The sequence below is a fragment of the Mustelus asterias genome, chromosome 4 (assembly GCF_964213995.1).
Source record: "Mustelus asterias chromosome 4, sMusAst1.hap1.1, whole genome shotgun sequence".
Classification (NCBI taxonomy): Eukaryota; Metazoa; Chordata; class Chondrichthyes; order Carcharhiniformes; family Triakidae; genus Mustelus; species Mustelus asterias.
The window spans coordinates 19,746,312-19,760,503 of NC_135804.1; the positions used below are offsets into that span (position 1 = coordinate 19,746,312).

Sequence of the window (14,192 nt, forward strand, 5' to 3'; positions counted from 1 at the left end):
CCTAACCTACACATCTTTGGACTCTGGAAGAAACCGGAACACTCAGAGGAAACCCGCGCAGACACGGGGAGGACATGCAAACTCCACACAGATAGTCACCCGAGGCTGGAATAGAACCCAGGTCTCCGGCGCTGTGAGGCAGCAGTGCTAACCACTGTGCCACCCTAGCATTTTAATAGCTTGATTATAGTGACAGTTGCATATCATCCAGTAAACTGCAGCCACTTCCAAACTTCTGAGAGATTTGTCCATATTTCTCCTGTGTATCGACAAAGGCTGCCTGAACTCGAGATCTGGAATTTTCAACTAAATTTTAGATGCCTGCTATCTGAAGTAATTTGCTTCCATTTGGTCTTATTTCTTTTTCCCTCAGTACTGACGAAAGGCAATCTCTTGAAATGCTAACTTATTCTCTGCTATGTATTTCCACATTCTATTTGTATTTCCTACTGAGATCCAAAATCATCAATGAATAATCAAGAAAATAAACACTTTCTGGTACAGAACACCTTGCCACACCTTTTGTTATGACGTTTTAAGTGTCTGGTGACTACTCCAATTAAATATTCATGGTGGATCACATAACCTTTCCCAAGTAATTGCATTCATTATTCACGTAGGATGAGAGATTTATGGTCAAATTAAAAATATCCAAACTCCAACATATGTGAAACGTAAATATGATTAATACAATACAATTAACATGCCACAAGTGGCATCTGACTGGGAAATGTAGTTCCATAGTCATGATGGAACATTATCGCAATAATAAATTTCTAAAAGCATCACAATAGTGTACAGATTGGAAAATGAAGTAGTAAATAATTATTAAGCATATCATTGCTGCCTCCCTGAGGGGTTATGGAAGCCTTCAAATTTGCTTGTTAAAAATTTCATTAGCTATCCATTGATTCGATGCGCATTTTAAATTTACAACAAAGAAAGAAGGAACTTGCAGTTTATATAGTGACTTTCGCATCCTCAGCATTTCCCGAAATGTTTTGCAGCCAATTAATTATTTTCCACTGTTTCTGCTGTTGCTCTAAAGACAAATGGGGCAGCCGGTCTTGACACAGTAAGATCCCACAAACACCAATGAGATAAATGGCCGGTTGGTCTCCTCTTGGTTGCGGAATAAATGTTAGCCAGGGAAATGGGAGAACGTTCCTGTTTGACTTTGAATAAAGAGCATGGATAATGTCAGATCCACCTGAACAGATGGGCAGAATCAGACTTATTTTTTTATTACTGTCACAAGTAGGCTTACATCAACACCACAATGAAGTTACTGTGAAAATCCCCTAGTCGCCACACTCCTGTGCCTGTTCAGGTACACTGAGGGAGAATTTAGCATGGCCAATGCATCTTTTCATGGGCTGGAATTCTCCGATCTCCTTCACCCCGTCACTGCTGACACTCTTCAATGGCTCAATTATTCTTTGGACTGTTGCTTAGTCATCAGAGTGAAGTTTCACGTTAGTGATTGGCATGCCAATCTCAATGTAAGGGACGGGACTGAATATTAAGCCACGCCAAGAGTATTAAAGTCATCCATATGGAACAAAAACAAGCTGTAGGGTTTATCCAAATTATCCAAACAATTGTTTGGAAGGTTAAGCTTTCAATTAGCTATCAATTAGAAATATAAATTAAAATCACAACTGAGCAACTGGTAAACATACAATTGAAACGTCAGTTATCCAATTTCATGGTTCATCATAGTATTCTAGGGGTGACTTCTAATTTTGGGAAGTATACATTTTTAGATAAAAGATAACTGAACCTCTGGAGGTTAGAATTGACCAAACTGCTTAAAGTATTCACACAAAAGTCTTTCCATTGGTTCTTACGAAGTCAAGGTTAGAACAGTGAAAACCATAAAATGGTATGGGGCTTGTTTAGCTGGAGCACTGGAGACAGAGTGCCCGGGCTGCATTGCCTTGTCTGTGTTAGAGAGAGAAATCGTTCATAGAGAACTCACAGTCAAAAGTATGGAAGCTAAAGCATTATTGTAAACAAGGTTTTTTGGCAGAACAGTCAAGCCTGGAAAAAGTGTCTGACACTCCATGGGAGATATAAATTATTTATGCGAGTCCCAGAATCAAAGGGGTGGTTTTGAAGCTTAAAGACAATTGGTTTATATTTTGGCTTGGAACATCACAGGTATGGCACATTACCACGGAGATAGGCTGCAAAGATCTCGCCTTTTTTGAGAGATTTATCCATATGTTTTTGCAGGGATGATCTATGTGTTTTTGTGGGATTTATCCATGTGGTTTTGCAGGGTTTATCTACGCGTTTTTGCTCACAAAACCAAGCAATTTAGCTTGGGAACAGGCAGAGAAGCAAAATGTCTGACAAGAACTATAAAGGAACTGTAGGTCAAAAATTAAAGGACTACAAGGTATCAAGAGTATTTTCTGAGTTGGAGTCACTAAGCGAGATTGCAGTGAGGTCCAGGCTGGAGCTTCCACAATTCTGAGGTGCTTAAGCTATTGTGGAAGGTCACCAAGCTGAATGCTGGTGGGAGGCACAGTGGTTAGCACTGCTGCCTCACAGCGCCAGGGACCCGGGTTCAATTCCTGGCTTGGGTCACTGTCTGTGTGGAGTCTGCACGTTCTCCCCATGTCCGCATGGGTTTCCTCCAGATGCTCCGGTTTCCTCCCACAGTCCGAAAGACATGCTGGTTAGATGCAATGGCCATGCTAAATTCTTCCTCAATGTACCTGAACAGGCGCCGGAATGTGACGACTAGGGGATTTTCACAGTAACTGCATTGCAGTGTTAATGTAAGCCTACTTGTGACACTAATAAATAAACTTTAAACTTGGTGGAAGGATCCAATACAGCTCCATACCTTGGAGGTTGGCAGGAACACTGAGGGGAATTAAAGTGACTTGCTGAGAATTAGGACACTTTGTTTTAGTCCTATTAAATGATGGAACCTTCAAGAGTCTGATAAGTAGCCAAAGAATTTCTGGTGTGACTATAACTTATCCATTATCAACTCGTGAGCTTGCTATACTGATCAATCTGTCAGCAGCAAAAATGTCACAACGGAAATGTTTAAATGCTCTTTTGCATGCCCCAGAGATATTGTTCCAATGGAGTTTTCGTTAATGTTCCATTGTAGTTTCCAGGATTAGTGAATCTGATAAAGCAACACTGAATAGGGCTGTTATAATTTCTTAGACACTGAGTTCAGTTGATTAGAGTGGACTGTAAATCCACTTATTGTTGAATGTTATGGATTACTGGGGGAATTTATTTTTCATTCTTTGCTGGATCTTTGAGCAGTTGGTTCTAAAATAACTTTGTCATATCTATTTAAGCAATGTGTGGGTAAAATGGGGCCATGTTTTGCCAACATTCCTGGTGTAAATAGGTGCAAAGAATGCAATTTTGAGGCTAACTTCCATGTGTCTGATGCCATTTTGATCCAGATGTTGTTGTAGTAGCTCCTAAAACAGGCACTGGGACTCCTCAAAATGTGTGGCATGTCACCTGATTTATCCTGAACCCTAAAGGTATCCAATCTGCTGACATCAAGATTGCCAGATCTACATGTGGCCAAACGCAGTCCTTGAAGGGAAATGGATGCCACCACTAACAATTCAAGTTTTTAATAAAGTTGAGGAAAGGTGGCGTGCTGTCATCCATTGATTGCCGTCCCCTTCCCCACCCTCCCTATCTTTTGATTTCATACCCACAGCCAACAGCCAGTGTTCCCGTTTCCAATGTTACATCACCAAACACCCACCCACCAACCTCCTCAGGATCAGAAGCTGCCTCTGGGCCTGTGCCATTATCCTAACCTTGCGTAGTCCAGAATCTGCTTCTTTAGACGCATATAGTTAACTCTTGTGTTGGGAACGCTCTCCAATTCATCCATAATCCAATGTCATGGCCTTGGTCATCCATCATTCTCATGTGTTGCACTGACATTGGCTGGAATTTTCCGATCATTAATGCCAACGGGATTTTCCCATCCTGCTGCAGTGAACAGAGCTTTGGCTTGTTGCTAATTATCAGTCTTTGCTGCAGCGGGAGCGTTGTACAAACGGGCGGTAAGATCGCACCCATTGTCTATTTACTCCAGATTAATTGCTTTTCTTTGTCTTTTTTTTCTGTAGAGGGAACATATTTCCTCATTTTTCATTGTAAATTGCACCCAAGTCAAAAATAGTATGTCAGATGCAAGGAAAAGGATCTTCTGTCCATTTAGTTCTATAGTGCCATCATCAAATGTCTTGGTATTGAAGTTCAAATGATCTTGTACATTAATCAGGGGAATATTACGTTCAATTTCACATCGTCTAGTGGGATATCAATTGAGGAATCTAGCATGACTCATTGTTCCAGAGGGTGATGGAGAATAACTAGCTGTCGAAATTTCTGGTGAAGAGTATTTTGATGGAGTTGAAAAGGTCTGGCTATTGTCAGTAATATGAAATTGTTCGTGGTGAGTTGGAAGACCAGCTATTTTATAAGTGTAATTTTTTAAAAATGTTATTGGAATAGATGTTACACTGGCAGGGAGTTGAATACTATATACAAGATGTTTACTGTATAGATATCTAATGCATTGAAGTCTTATGTCTGCATGCAGGTGCTGCCAATACTTCTCCCACTGACATAAGAAATATGATGTGGAGATGCCGGCGTTGGACTGGGGTGAACACAGTAAGAGTTTTAACAACACCAGGTTAAAGTCCAACAGGTTTATTTGGTAGCAAATACCATTAGCTTTCGGAGCGCTGCTCCTTCGTCAGATGGAGTGGAAATGCCCATCTCTATTTCCACTCCATCTGACGAAGGAGCAGCGCTCCGAAAGCTAATGGTATTTGCTACCAAATAAACCTGTTGGACTTTAGCCTGGTGTTGTTAAAACTCTTACATAAGAAATATGAGCTGGACAAATCACCTGAACCTGCTCTGCCACTCTATAAAATCACAATTTATCCTCAACCGCGACTCCAATTTCCTGCCAGATATCCATACCTTTTGTGTTCCCTCTTGCCCAAAGATCTGTCGATTTCCAGCTTGAATTTACACAATGGGCGTGATTTTCCAGCTACACCTGCCCCGAGACTGGAAATTCCCATCCCGGGGTCAATGGACCTTTTAAACGCTCTGTCAAATTTTCCATCCTGTCCGCGATGATTCCCAGTGGTGGGCAGGACCAGAAAATTGACCCCAATAACCGAGTACCTGCAGCTCTCCGGGATAGAGGCCAGGATTCTCCGACCTTGCCCAGGACTGGGATTCTCCGGTTCCACGGCTGTGAATGGAAATTTGGCTGAGCGCCAAATTCTCCACTCTTGCTGGCAGCAGTAGCGGGGTGTACGACATTGGAGAATTCTGGCCAGAGAATTTATCAGATCCATGACCTACACTTGCTCTTATTTTGTATGTTCATGTGTAATGCAATTTTGAAATGTAAAAGGCCTAGTTGGCCCACATCCCTGGCCAATTGTGTTTCGCACCCAATTTGTGGCACCGGGAGCGGTCTGGAGGTAGGACAGAGGATCCGAGAGTTCTTTGAAGAGGTAAGCGGCAGCCATGATTTGCTGCCGCAGAGATTGGCAGAGTTCTCGACTTGATTCCATGATGCATCATTCCCGGAAATAGTCTTAAAAGCATTCCATGAACTTCCATGAACTCTGACACCAAGTCTCCTGTAATTATTGCGTTGCCTTTGCTACAAGCTTATTTTATTTCTTGATTAGTAAGTTATTTAACAATGGAGACACCATTAAACCACTGTATTTTCTGTTGCTTTTTGTTATGTCTTATCTTCACCTATAATGATTTTACTTCATGGTTTTCCAAGCCAAGAGCCTTCCCATGACTATTCTTGGAAGAGAGTTTGGAAAATAAATTACATTTAATGTAATTTACCTTGTAGGACATTACAAATGCTACAACAAATGTCATCCTGTAGGATAGGTTTTACAGCCATGAATGCACACTCATGAATTCCCAATGTGCATTGCTAATGATTGAGGAGAGCATTATGTTCTGTCACAATTTGTGTTTGTTTCTTCTCACAGAATCAGAAAGTTATACAACACAGAATGATTCATTTTGCCTGTGCAGGTCAAGTTATCCAATTAATCCCACTCTGTTACTCCTTCCCCATATGTTAATGTTTTTCCTTCAAGTATTTGTCCAATTGTCTTTCACATGTTACTCTTGAATCTGCTTCCACCTTCCTCTCAGGCACTGCTTTCCAGATCACAAATCAGTGTGTAATAAATGATTCTTTAGGTCTCCTATGGTTCCTTTACCAACCAATTTAAATCTGTGTCCTTTAGTCACTGACCCTGCTGCCACTGGAAACTGCTTCTCTTAATTTATTTTATTCAACTCATTCATGATTTTGAACACGTTAATCAAATCTTCCCTTGGTCTCCCTTTTCAAAGAATAGTCTCAGCTTCTCTGTTCTCTCCACATCCATCCTTCAACCCTGGCACTAACCTGTTAGATCTCACCCACACCCTTTCTAAGGCCTTGGCACCTTTCCTGAAGTATGGTGCCCAGAATTGAATATAATACTCCAGCCGAGACCTAACCAATGTTTTATAAAGGTTCATCATGATCTCTTTGTTTTTCTATCTATTCCAATATTAATAAAGCCAGGGATCTCATGTGCATTTTTTTTAATGAACGGTCTTCCTCACCTGTCCCGCTACCTTCAAGGATTTATATAGGTACACCTTTAGGTATCTGTGCTCTTATAAGATTGTATCGTTTAGTTCGTATTGTCCATCTTCAATCTTTCATGTACCACCTCACCTTTCTGCTACAAGTCTACCCATTTCTGTCCAGGTTCTCCTGAAACAGAGTACTTCCCTCCACATTGTTTACCACATTTCCGAGTTTCATATCTACAAACTTTGAATTTATGCACTGTGTACTCGAGTCCAGGTCATTAATATGATTCAGAAGGAGCTTTGGCCCTATTATGGGGCGGCACAGTGGCACAGCGTTTAGCACTACTGCCTCACAGCGCCAGGGACCCGGGTTTGATTCCGGGCTTGGGTCACTGTCTGTGTGGAGTTTGCACATTCTCCCCACATCTGCGTGGGTTTCCTCCGGGTGCTCCGGTTTCCTCCCACAGTCCAAAGATGTGCGGGTTAGGTGGATTGGCCATGCTTAGTGTCAGGGGGACTAGCTAGGGTAAGTGCATGGGGTTATGGGGATAGGGCCTGGGTGGGATTGTGGTCGGTGCAGACTCGATGGGCTGAATGGCCTCCTTCTGCACTGTAGGATTCTATGATTCTATGCTATCAACCCTTGGGTGACATTATTGTGTACCTGCCTCCATTCTGGAAAATAAACAACAACCACTTTCTGCTCCTTAACCGATTTTATACTGAAGCTGCTACTGTCCATTTAATCCCACAGATTTTTATTTTGCTAACAAGTCTATTGTGTGATGACAAGTCTATTATGTGGGGGTCTTGAAACATTGCAGTTTTGAATTGACAAAGTGAGTGAGTGAAACATCTAAATGGTGTTTTTAATATGCTAGCTGGTTAAGTTAAAGTACCTTTTGTTGGAATTATGGGCTCAAATTAACTAGGAAGCAAGTTTTAAAAAAATTCAAAATTAACTTTACTTGGAACATTTGCAGATTAAAAATCAGCTCATTTCATTGCATGAACTTGCGCTGGTTTCAAATTATTGAATGGATTTAATTAATTTAAACCAGTGTCTAATTTCTGTGCAAATTGAACACGTTTTATTGTAGCTCGGTGTCATAATGATAATAAATATCACAGTTTATGGGAAGTGGGTATGCAATGTTCCCATTCTTCTTTAACTTTATTGGGTATTAAAATTCCACTGAGCTCTTCAACTTGAATTTATTGGAAACATTTTTTAAATTAGAAAACTCTGCTAAAAACGGTCGGAACCATTCAGAGCAGATTTTTCTCTGTCACCAGTCTGATGCATTCAAGGATTCAAAGGGTCAAGTCATCCCCTTGGCTCGGGAAAACCCAACCCTGCGCAATTCTATGCCTCACAAACAGCATGCCTGACTCACGTGTGCCTTCCCACACCAATTTATAGCATTATTCACATTGGGGTCAAGTTTGCAGTGCAGTCTGCGCTAGTGTGTGTGAAAAGTGTGGGTTCTCTAATGTGGCAGCTATAGTGTTTAAATGGCCCTTTATACCTCATCAGTCATCTTATTCACACCCCCCCCACCACCTCTCTGCCACCATTGGCTGTAAATTGGGAGAGGGGAATGTGCAGTGGGACCTGGGTGTCCTTGTGTGCCAGTTACTGAAAGTAAGCATGCAGGTGCAGCAGGCGGTAAAGAAGGCAAATGGCATGTTGGCCTTCATTGCGAGAGGTTGAGTACAGGAGCAGGGATGTATTGTTGCAATTATATAGGGCCTTGGTGAGGCCACACCTCGAGTATTGTGTGCAGTTTTGGTCTCCTTTTCTGAGGAAGGATATTCTTGCTCTCGAGGGAGTGCAGCGAATGTTTACCAGGCTAATTCCAAGGATGGCAGGACTGATGTACGAGGAGAGATTGGCGAGGTTAGGATTGTTTTCGCTGGAGTTCAGATGAATGAGGGGGGATCTCATAGAGACTTATAAAATTCTAATAGGTCTAGACAGGATAGATGCAGGGAGAATGTTCTCAATGGTGGGGGAGTCCAGAACCAGGGGTTACAGTCTGACGATTCAGGGTAGACCATTTAGGACGGAGGTGAGGAGACATTTCTTCGCCCAAAGAGTGGTAAGCCTGTGGAATTCATTGCCACATGAAGTAGTTGATGCCAAAACATTGAATGTATTCAAGAGGTGGCTGGATATAGCACTTGGGGCAAATGGGATCAAAGTTTATGGGGAAAAAGCAGGATTAGGCTACTGAGTTGGATGATGAAAAGTTCCAGGGATGAGGGATTTTAGCTGCCAGGTTAGTTTGTAGAAGTTAGGGTAGTTATCCTTCGGGAAAAGAAGATTGATGGGAGATTTGTTGGAGGTGTACAAGATTGTGACTGGTTCAGATCAGATAGAGAATTAATAGCTATTCCCATTAGCTGATGGTACAAAGAAAGGGGGATACAGGTTTAAGCCTCTGGACAAGAGATTCAGGGGTAGTATGATGAAGAACTTTCTAATGCAGTGAGAGGTACTGATCTGGAACTTGCTGCCTAGAAGAGTAGTGAAATAATCAATGATTTCAAAAGGCTACAGGATGGGAACATAAGGTAAATATATTTGTACTGCTGTGGGGATAGAGCGAGTGAATGCAACTGACTGGATTGCTCAACAGAGAACCAGCATAGATCAAAGAAGCAAATGGTCACCTTCTGTTCCGCAGTGACTATTTGGCACAAACCCTTTCTGAACCCTTTTTTAAAAGTTTATTTTATTAGTGTCACAAGTAGGCTTTCACAGTAACTTCATTGAGGTGTCAATGAAAATGTCCTAGTCGCCACAGTCCGGCACCTGTTCGGGTACACTGAGGGAGAATTTAGCATGGCCAAACCACCTAACCAGTACATCTTTCAGACTATGGGAGGAAACCGGAGCACCCGGAGAAAACCCCGCAGACACAGGGAGAACATGCAGACTCCGCACAGACAATGACCCAAGCCGGGAATCGAACCCACGTCCCTGGCGCTGTGAGGCAGCAGTGTTAACCACTGTGCCACCATGCCGCCCCAAGCTGGTCACATCCCGACTTTCCTTCTTGATGTTAGTTTGTCAAACACACCAACAAGTTTATTGGTTTCCTTCTACATTCAATTTTTTAAAAATACTGAGAAACCTATGTGAAGCATCAAAGCCCATCGAGCATTATTCACCACAAGGTCAGAAAGACCTTGGAGGAAGGCAAATCAAGCAGTTAACAGATAATGGCAATTTTTAATTGGCTGCTTGAAAGCTTAAGAAATGAAAGTGGGAGAGGAAGGGAAAGTTCAAGACATTCCCTTTAATGAGGCAAAGGAATGGATAAAGTAAGACTGAAAACAAACATCTCCCAGTGAGATTTGATCTTTTCATGTATTATTAAGAAGCTCCTTCAGTTTCACATCTGCTTATCGCAATTTTTGTGGTTCTTCAAATAAATTAATCACCTCACGTTTATTCCCTATTGGCTGTGTTACTTGATTGTTTAGTCATTGATGGGATGTGGCCATCACTGGTAACGCCAATATATACTACTCTTGACAGCTGGTGGTGAATCAGCTTCAGGCAGTGCTGCGGCCCATGGGGTGTAGAAACATCCACAGTGCTGTTAGGAAGGGATTTCCAGGATTTTGACCCAGCGACCATCGAGGAACAGTGATATATTTCCAAGTTAAAGTGGTGCGAGACCCCTGGAGAGGGATGTGCAGGCATTCCCATGTGTCTGCAGCCCCTGTCCAACTGGGAATTCATGAACAGAGGTTTGGCAAGAGGAGTCAAAAAAGCTTGGCGCGTGCACGGCGGTAGAGGAACTGAATACTCAAAGTAGCGGTCAGGGTGTTGATCAAGCGGGCTGCTTTTTCCTGGAATCGTCGAGCGTCAAGTGTTATTGGAGCTGCACTCATCCAGGTAAGTGGAGAGTATTCCATCATGTTCCTGACTCGTGCCTTGTAGATGAGGGTGAGCCTTTGGGGTGTTGCGATAGGTAACTCATCATAGAATTTCTAACCTCTGACCTGCTCTTGTGATCACTGTATTTTTGTAGTTGGGCCAGTTACGTACACCACATGCTGAATCTTGTGGCGAGTAACTCACCCCCTGACTCTTCAAAGCCTGTCCACAATCAGGTCTGTGATGGAATATTCTCCCCTCGCCTGGCTGGGTGCAGCTCTAACAACACCCCAGAAGCTTGACACCATCTAGAATAAAGCAGCCTAATTGATTGAGATCCCTTCCACACACATTCACACTCTCAATACTGATTAACAGTGGCAGCAGTGTCTACCATCGAGAAGATGTACTGCAGGAACTTGCCAAGACTCCTCAGACGGCACCTTCCAAACTCACGATCCCCCTACCATCTAGAATGACAAGGCAGCAGACTCTCGTAAACATTACCACCTGAAAATTCCCGTCCAAGCCACACACCATTCTGACTTGGAAATATATTGCCATTTCTTCACTGTCGCCTGGATCAAACTCCTGGAATTCCCTCCCTAACAGCACTGTGGGTGTACTTACACCACATGGACTGCAGCAGTCCAAGAAAGCAGCTCACCACCACCTTTTCAAGGGTAATTAGGGATGGGCAATAAATGCTGGCCTAGCCAGCGATGGCCACATCCCATACATGAACAAAAAGAACTTGAATCAAGTACTGAATCCTACACCAAGGATTCCTACTTTATTGACAGCCTGTGCCTTCAGAGTAGAGGGGACAGGAAAGAAATTGACTGAACATTGCAGATGTGATTTCTGTATAAATTCCTTGCTCTTGAATAATTGTGGGTATGGAAAATTATTTCTGCTCATCCTGTAATTGAAATCAAGTTGTGGGAGCATGAGGTATAATTTCCAATCGTGAAAGATGATTCGTGTGTGAAAACCTTTGGTCATGGTGTTTGATTTAGGCTCTGAAAATTATTATAAACCCCCTGTTGTCTTGAATAAATGCTTCAGTCGCTCGCCTTTTATAATTAATGTAGGAATTAAGAGAAAATTCTAAACAACAATTCTCATTCAATTATTACTGAGATGTGATCATCCTGGATAAAGTTTCAAGTTTTACTTATCTTATAGAAATAAAAATAGCTTTCACTGACTGTACTCATGTAGTTTATTTTCTGAATCACTGCTCCACTTCCTTTATCTTTGTGAAATATTTTATGTACAGCCTCATCCAGAAGTAAAAGACTTTGAACCTCTTGTGTTACAAGGGATGAAATTGGATTTACTAATTTAAAACGTTACTCTGAAATATATATCAACCACAAGTGAGAGCACAGGAAAGAGGTGCAAGTTCTTTCCGAGCGTTTCCCTCCTGCCCATTATTTCTCCGTTATTTCTACAGTCTCTGCAATACAATAAGGGGCTTCTTCTATCTCTCAGATTCACCTACAACCCTGTGCAAGGGAGATTGTAGTTCATCTGCCCTGTGGTCCGTGTAAAAGTTATTCTGTAAAGAGACATCAAGCAGAGGCAAGATTGGCCTGTGTTGGCAACATACCATCTCCCCCACCAACCCCATCATCATTTTCCCAAATGACAATAATCAGGAGAACCGTTTTTAACCTGGGCCAGGTGATGAATTTGCCAATGTCATGAACATCGGACGGACATATTAAAATCCAAACATATTCTTAAAATGAATTTCAGGAGAGGTAAGCAGAGATTTATTTGGGATTCTTATTCCTTTGGCTAATATTTCCATATTTCGCAATTAGTATGTTTCTGCTCAAATATCTTTCAGCAAATGAGAAAGTTGAGTGATGCATAATCATTTTTTAAAAAAATGATGCTCTTTTATCTGTTGAATAGTGAAAGGACATTACGACTGGCAGACCACGACATGACACTCTCATCGTATCCCTCTGACAAAATTGCACCAACTTACTACTTTTTAATATATCATGCAATGCAAGAAAATAAATTACATTTTAAAACGCTGATTCATGGATGATTGGATATTCGTGATTATGCAAATAAGTTTGACAGGAAGCTTGAACCAGAAAATTAATCAGGAAACGAGTGCAATCTAAAGCACAATTTGCGCCTGGATTGCCGATTATGCCCGAGGCGGAAAACCTTTAACTATCTTTAGCCAACTATGTCAATGTTATGGATTAAACAGCAAAGCAGATGCACTATGACAGAAATCAGATGCAATCAGAACCGGGAACAACCCAGACTGTTACCACAATCAAACATAGATTAGAATCCTTTGACTACATGGTGGGATGTGCGCGTACCATAAGGTCATCCAAGGCTAGATAACTAAATCCTACTCAGAACAGCGATAGTGACCCATGCTGCGTTTAGAAAAACACTTCTCATGGATCTAAAGGAATAGATCACATCACATGTATGGAAGAAATTTAAAGAAAAGGTGACGAAACGAAGAACAAAGATCTAACTGAAGATAATCTTCCTTATTGTCTCTGGCATGAGGTCCTCTTATGAGCTACCGAGGAACGCTCTTACCTTTCAGAATGAACTGGTCCTTTATATAATCTGAGGACTGTAGGACTTGATAGTTTTTCTCCTGGAATCCAGGTGTGCAATCCAAATTCACCGCAAATGCTTGTAGCAACACCTAGGATTTGAGAAATTCGAAGAAATAAATAACTGCTACAAATATATATATTTTCCACATAATTAACCTTTCATATCAAGCAATGCCTCATTAAAACCAAAATCATTCCAAATTTATTTGGAAAATCCTCCAGCTTTGAATTGCACTGATCGTGTAGAATAGTCTCTGTGATCTAAACTCATGAAGTGTAATCATTTCAAAAAGCCACGTTTAGTCTGCTAAAAATATATTTTAAAATAATTCCAGCCTGCATTTCCCAGATCCCATAAACTGACAACTTAATCATGATTTTCTTTCCCTTAGAATATTAATCAAAATGTTAACAGTTGCAAATATTTCCATAGTTATATTGTTCAGATTCCTAACGAGGAGATCCACTATTATATACCAATCTCAACGAATCATCATAACCAGCAAGTTTGTCAGTGTTGGCCAGGTCATTTTGACTCAGAAACAGGGAGTCATCTGTATCAACCAAGGCATGGTTTTGGTGTTACCCCTGCAGCTATATGGAGGTTGAGCCTTTTCACCACCTGCATGGTAAATCGGGTAGTCCTTAAAACCAAAAGGTTACGGAATAGAAATGGGGAACTGTCATCAAAATAAATAGAAATTTGGTGTCCTTAAATGAAAGACTTAATTATTTGGAATAATTAAGTCTTTAATCTGCAAGGCAGTGGACGTGGTATATATGGATTTTAGTAAGGCGTTTGATAAGGTTCACCATGGTAGGCTTCTGCAGAAAATGCAGATGTATGGGATTGGGGGTGATCTAGGAAATTGGATCAGGAATTGGCTAGCGGATAGGAAACAGAGGGTGGTGGTTGATAGTAAATATTCATCATGGAGTGCGGTTACAAGTGGTGTACCTCAGGGATCTGTTTTGGGGCCACTGCTGTTTGTAATATTTATTAATGATCTGGATGAGGGTATAGTTGGGTG

General features: G+C 41.5%; 1 protein-coding gene across 2 annotated transcripts in view; it reads right to left on the bottom strand.

Annotated features, from left to right (window-relative positions):
• Nucleotides 1-14,192, bottom strand: part of cdh13 (cadherin 13, H-cadherin (heart)) — a 1,022,665-nt gene that overhangs the window by 840,269 nt on the left and 168,204 nt on the right. For both annotated transcript variants that reach the window (XM_078210633.1, XM_078210635.1), the window contains exon 2: nt 13,139-13,250. In XM_078210633.1, coding sequence (XP_078066759.1) covers nt 13,139-13,250 — 112 coding nt within the window. The remainder of the gene's footprint in view (nt 1-13,138; nt 13,251-14,192) is intronic.